General features: G+C 31.5%; 1 protein-coding gene across 1 annotated transcript in view; it reads right to left on the bottom strand.

Moving 5' to 3' along the window:
- Positions 1-6596, bottom strand: part of LOC136981053 (serine/threonine-protein phosphatase 2B catalytic subunit 2-like) — a 129702-nt gene extending 123106 nt beyond the window's left edge. The window contains exon 1 of the mRNA XM_067277329.1: positions 6431-6596. Coding sequence (XP_067133430.1) covers positions 6431-6476 — 46 coding nt within the window. The 5' untranslated portion in view covers positions 6477-6596. The remainder of the gene's footprint in view (positions 1-6430) is intronic.
- Between the last annotated feature and the right edge of the window lie 220 nt (positions 6597-6816).

The following is a 6816-nucleotide window of genomic DNA, read 5'->3' on the forward strand; positions in this document are numbered from 1 at the left end:
GTGGCACACCAACAGAAGAAGAACTCACAACATATTGGTCTTCTCTTTGGTCCAGTGCTGTCACGCACAATGCTGAAGCAGGCTGGATCGAGGAGGAGAACAGAAACTTGCACAACATACCAACTATGCCCTGTGTTGAAATAAACATACATGATTTCCAATACACTGTTAACAGAACACACAACTGGAAGACACCTGGTGTAGACAACATTCACAATTTCTGGTACAAAAAGTTTACATCACTGCACCAGGAACTAGCTAAACATCTAACACACATCATCATCAATCCACAAGACATGCCAAATTTTCTTACCCAGGGCATCACCTACATGAAACCTAAAAACAACAATACCACAGACCCCACACAATACAGACCAATTACATGTCTTCCAACACTCTACAAATTATTGACATCCTGTATCGCAAACAAAATATACAAACACGTTGAAGAACACGACATTCTAACAGAACAGCAAAAAGGTTGCCGTAGAAACCACAGGGGATGCAAAGAACAGTTACTCATAGATTCAGTCATTCTACGGCAAGCACACAAACAACACAGAAACATACACATGGCATATATAGACTACAGAAAAGCATTCGACAGTGTTCCACACAGTTGGCTGCTACATATTCTACACATGTACAAAATACATCCATCACTCATTGCATTCTTTCAAAACACTATGCAGCACTGGAGAACAACACTACATCTCAGGGTTAGTAACACTTCCATACAAACAAACCAAATTTTTATTAGGCGAGGAATTTTTCAAGGAGATTCCTTGAGTCCTCTCTGGTTCTGCTTAGCCCTGAACCCATTATCCAACATGTTAAACAACACGCAATATGGTTACAATATCAGACACGAAAAAACAACACAGTTTACACTGTCACATCTCATGTACATGGATGACATAAAACTTTATGCATCCACACAAAAACAACTTCATCAACTCCTACAAATCACACATTCATACACCAAGGACATACAAATGGAATTTGGCCTAGATAAATGCAAAACAGTCCACATAGAAAAAGGAATCCTGAAGAAAGAAGATTTTGCGCTTGGATAATGGAGACATTATTGAATCCATGGAAGAGGGCGAGTTCTACAAGTATTTAGGATTCCAACAGGCCAAACTAACAGAACATACACAAATAAAGCAAAGATTAATTAAAGAATACCAAAGTAGGCTAAATGCTATTCTCAGAACAGAGTTAAATGCAAAACACACAGTTAAAGCAATAAACACATATGTCATCCCAGTACTCACATATTCTTTTGGAGTTATACATTGGACTCACACAGATCTTGAGCAACTCCAAAGGAAAACAAGAACAACACTTACTAAGCATAAACAACATCATCCTAAATCCGCCACAGAAAGATTAACCCTTCCACGTAAAGATGGCGGACGTGGCCTGATTGACATAGTTAACCTTCACTACAAACAAATACAGTCACTGCGAGAGTTTTTCTACAAAAAACAAGAAACATCACAATTACATAAAGCAGTAACTCTAGCAGACTCGAATAACACACCATTAAACTTACACTCACATCATATGGACACAACGCAACATATAAAAAGCATAGACACCATTAAGCAATCGTGGGCTCGAAAGGCACTCCATGGCAGGCATCCTTATGATCTGGCCCAGGATTTTGTTGACAAAACTGCGTCAAACAGCTGGTTAGCTCGGGGATGCCTCTTTGGGGAGACGGAAGGATTCATGATTGCCATACAGGATCAGGTCATAAATACTAAAAACTACAGAAAACACATACTCAAAGATGCAACACTCACAAATGACACATGCAGAAAATGTCACGTCATGCCAGAAACTATACAACATATCACCTCTGGTTGCAAGCTCTTGGCACAGACAGATTATTTACACAGACATAATCAAGTAGCAAATATAATACACCAAGAGCTTGCAAAGAAACACAAATTAGTAGACATCCACGAACCATACTACAAATACATTCCACAGACAGTATTGGAAAACAACACGCACAAAATGTACTACGACAGAGCCATAATCACAGATAAAACAATTTACCACAACAGACCAGACATCACACTCATTGACAAACACAATAAAATCACATACATTATAGACATATCCATTCCAAACACTCACAATATACAAAACGCATGCACTGAAAAAATTAGCAAGTACACAGAACTTGCCCAGGAAATAAGGCATCTGTGGAGGATGGATAGGGTGCTTATTGTACCTGTTGTTCTCTCCTCTACAGGTGTCATACCACACATGCTACACAAAAGCCTGGGCACATTGGAATTGAATAGAAACACATACATCACACTGCAGAAAGCCACTATATTGAATACATGTCATATTATGAGAAAATTCCTGAATACAGACACACACACTGATACATTTCTTTAATTTCTGTTTTGGTTACTATGCCTTGACTCTGGTCCGGCATAGTACACAGCCACCGGTGTTAACCGAGTATATCTCACTTAACCCAACATAATAATAATAATAATAAGATATTATGTATATTTTCTTTTTTAATATTTGAACTAGTGTTTATTCTGGCTTAGTTTATATGAATATCCCTTCAGATTATTAAAGAAGTTAACTGGATAAATTAGTTTAAATATAATGTAGATACCAATTAGATATACTATAGATAAGAATAATGACAGAATTCAAGATTTTATTGATGACATAAATGTGAATATTAGTAAATATGACATGAATCTAATAATAACTCAAACATGATATTAAATCAAATGACAAAATTATTATATTGAGATTTCACTAGAAGTTATAAATTTTATTCATTCAAATTGAAAGTGCTAATTAATAAAAGGACTTTCTAAATGCTACTTTATGCAATATATTTAATAATTTGAACCATTTATGGTAAAATCTCTTCAAATGACCACTTCTTTAGATAATATAATAATCCAACAATCGCCTAAATATAGCTGTAATATAGCTATAATCAAATAATTATTACAAATAAATTTGGTACTAGAGGTAAGTGTTAGGTGCCATCTCTTATCTAAATTAATAATTATAATTTTAATAATAGATAATCAGATTTTCTTAAAACAGAATTCTTATCTTATAGGACTTACTGTTTTTAACCTTGTTTTTAATTATACTCTTAAGTTGATCACTTTTATCCAACCAATGATGACTGCCTAGACTCATCCAAGATGAATCCAGGTGGTCAGTCATTATCTTGGATGAGATGATAAAATCAAAACCATGGGAATGTACAATATTGGGCATATTGCATTACACTGAAACCTGTTTTTGTGCGATCTTTTTTTGTACGTGCAATGTGTTTCGTGCAATTATTTTTGTGCAGTATACCAATTTTATTGAAATTCATATACAGCACACAAAAAATCACACAAAACAAATCGCACAAAAACAGGTTTGAGTGTATTACATTAGGTATAAAAATTTGTCTCAATCTTTTTTTCAAATTTTAATATGTCTATTTTCTCATATTTGATTCTATCATAGAGAAGTTATAGTTTGCTATTAATATCTTTAGCAAGTTAGAACATAAGAATAAAGCATAAGGTATTCATTCTTAATAAATTAAATAATATAACAAAGCCAATGAATTTAATCTTTCCATGAATATTAATAGACAAAATGGTAATTGACAACAACAAATTTGGGTGGTATTTGGTTAATTTTGGAATTTGTTTGTTCTGAAAGAGGAATCTATTTGACTAAATAGATAAAAATTATTAAAGGAACCATTTTGTCAAAAAAATTAAAACAAAGTAAGCAATTATCTATTCAAATTTAAATCAATCATTTAAGACTGTATGCATTTCATTTTTATGTACAATACACAGAATTACAGTAGAGCAGTGATTTTCAACCACTGTGCTGCAAGATTTTTTAAGTGTGCTGCCACTGGGAATACCTACATATAAGCGACACCAGAGAACTAGTTCAATCAGTTCTATCTTCCTAGGGAACGTTTGGAAATTGTAACCGGTGTTACCAGTAACTGCTGCTAGTTACCAAGGTGTTTAGAAAATGTGACCTAAATAACAAATGGCATTTAAAAATCACTGTTATGACGTCACCGGTTGTCCTGCAGTTCTTACCAAAGTAAATGTGCATGCCACCAAATTTTAAAATTATTATAAGTGTACCGTAACGAAAAAAAGGGGGGTTGAGAATCACTGCAGTAGAGCATCGATTATCCAAAACAATTCGGGACTGAGGTTGTTCAGATAACTGATCCTTTATGAAAAAATATATTAAACACAAAACTGTATTGTATATATTTCGTATCACACATCTTACAAATACATACCTTACATAAAGCAGTTCATTAAACTAGGCCTACAGTTTAGGTTGGTAGGGATGGGGAGAGTGAGTGCTGCAGCGCCACAGCACTAGCGGAAATTTGAATTTGCCGACTGGAACGCTTTCAGTTAACCAATGTTTCGGTTGATTGGCATTCAGATAATTGATGCTCTACTGTATATGTAATGTATTTAATAAATAAATTTTCTTGCAGTATAGTGTTAATCAATATATAACATTTTTTTTTCAATAAAATTTTTAAATTATTGCCTAAAGAATAGTCTATGTAGGTTACATTAGAATACTGTATAAACTATGTATTACTATTGAATATACATTATATTTTCCTTGCCCTCTTTAATTAACAAGACCACTTCTTGAGATGGTCAGTTTTATTAAGTTTTGGAGATGGGAGCCTTAAAGATGTACTGTAAAAACTATATTCAAAACAAAAAAATTATACTAAAATTCTCAATGTTTCGAAAAAAAAAAAAAAAATTTTTTTCCATTTCAAACTGAAATTAATTGTCTGAAATACAAAATATATCTTTAAATAAAGATAATCATAATTTTAATATTTTGTAGCAAAATTTGTGAGAAATACTTTTTGTTCAAGTATAACATAAAAATATATATCATCACCAAAATTTTAAAGTTACAATAAGATATATCATACTAACCTTAAAATGCTTTGCAGATATTTTTTAACGTATCACAAACATTTTCAGTCTACCCTAGGACCTTCAGGTAAAGTTCTACTAGAGAAAACCCTTTTCTGGTGCGATTCTGTTTTTCTCCATTATGTGTGAACTGGCATTATAACAGCTGATGCAGGTGCACATCATTAAAAATTTAAAATGGAAATTCGAACACACCAAAATGGAATAGAATGAAATTGCACCAGAAAAGGGTTTTCTCTAGTAGAACTCCACCTGAAGAAAGTCCTAGGGTAGACCAAAAACGTTTGTGATATGTTAAAAAATATCTGCAAAGCATTTTAAGAATAGTGCAATATATTTGTTAACACTGTGTTTATTAGGTGGATTTTATTACAATAAGATGATAATAGTATATTTCAAATTTGTTAAACATTTATTTCATTATTCTTCTTCAAAATTAATTAGAATAATTTTAATATAAGGATTTTGGGAAGAAATTTTCTCTAAAATTTTTTTCATTTTTCCTATAGTTGTCATAGTCATATCTGCTATGTAATAATTACACAAAGCCTTAAATATTTTAAAATTGCTTAACTTTGAAATTAAACAATAACTATTCACCACCAAAAAAAAAATTAAATATATTACCATTATTTATATTCAATATTTCTAAACAGTTACTTTAATTAATAAAAATTTTTGAGTCATTAAAAAAAAAAATGTTTCTTCTCAACTAATATTTTGAATTTCTCAAAATATTTTAATGTATATTATTATTATAACAAAAATACTCTCCATTTTTAACCGAAATAGTATTACATATCAATATAAAATATTTAAACTTTCCTCATACTGATTTTCTATCAAAATGATTATTTTCATATAAAAAATTTGTTGATACTGTAATAGGATATGTAAAATTCAGTAGAGTCAGCACACGTTTTATAAAATTTAATACCATAATTCTTCATTACATACAAAATTGGCGTTTTAAATTTAAAAAAGAAGTAACGCCTATCTTGTTTTCCTGCTTATAGCAAAATTTCCCGTTTTGATTAACTATTCATCCCAGTTTCATCTCGTTAGCTGCAAAAAATGACTCCCCGACTTTTGTCAAAGAATTTATTCGTTTAATATCAATTTAATAAAAGTAGAAATTTTTATTTTTTAAAGCATGGTATTCGATGGGGCTAGGTCAATAAAAACTGATGGATCATGTAACTTAAAACATTTGATGAATTACGCATTAGTCATCACATTATGATGTTGCACGAAAGAGTAAAGCTGTGTTTACTATAATTAAATAAAGTTTATATATAATATCGATCGCTATCACCTTCGAATGTTTAAATTTTTTTAGAAGTAAATGAAATTCTATCTTTCTACAATAATAATAGTATATATATAATTAAAAAATGGTAAAAAATTGACTTTAAACTTACAGCTAACGGTTCGATCGGAACCTGGTGTTTTTGCATTATTAGACATGCTGGCTTTTCAATTTTAAAAACGTACTACTGAAACGAATAAACAGTTAAAATGTGGAACAGACGAACCGTTCACAACATCCGACAAGATGGCGTCCAGTGATGCGACTGCGCATTATATCGTGCGCATGCAGACGATATCCTAACAAATTTCTTTTCCTTTTGTCGGTACAATTTTAATTAATTAATTCTAATATAAAGTAAAGAAATAATATAATTAAAGAATTTATCCGAATTTAAGCCAATAAGCCATCGATTTAAATAATAATAAATCCAATTTGGACAAGCAGACGATATGCAGCAATATAATATAAATGGTTTTTAAATCAATTTCATCATTA

Source organism: Centruroides vittatus, unplaced genomic scaffold (genome assembly GCF_030686945.1).
Source record: "Centruroides vittatus isolate TY-2023 unplaced genomic scaffold, ASM3068694v2 contig_742, whole genome shotgun sequence".
Classification (NCBI taxonomy): domain Eukaryota; kingdom Metazoa; phylum Arthropoda; class Arachnida; order Scorpiones; family Buthidae; genus Centruroides; species Centruroides vittatus.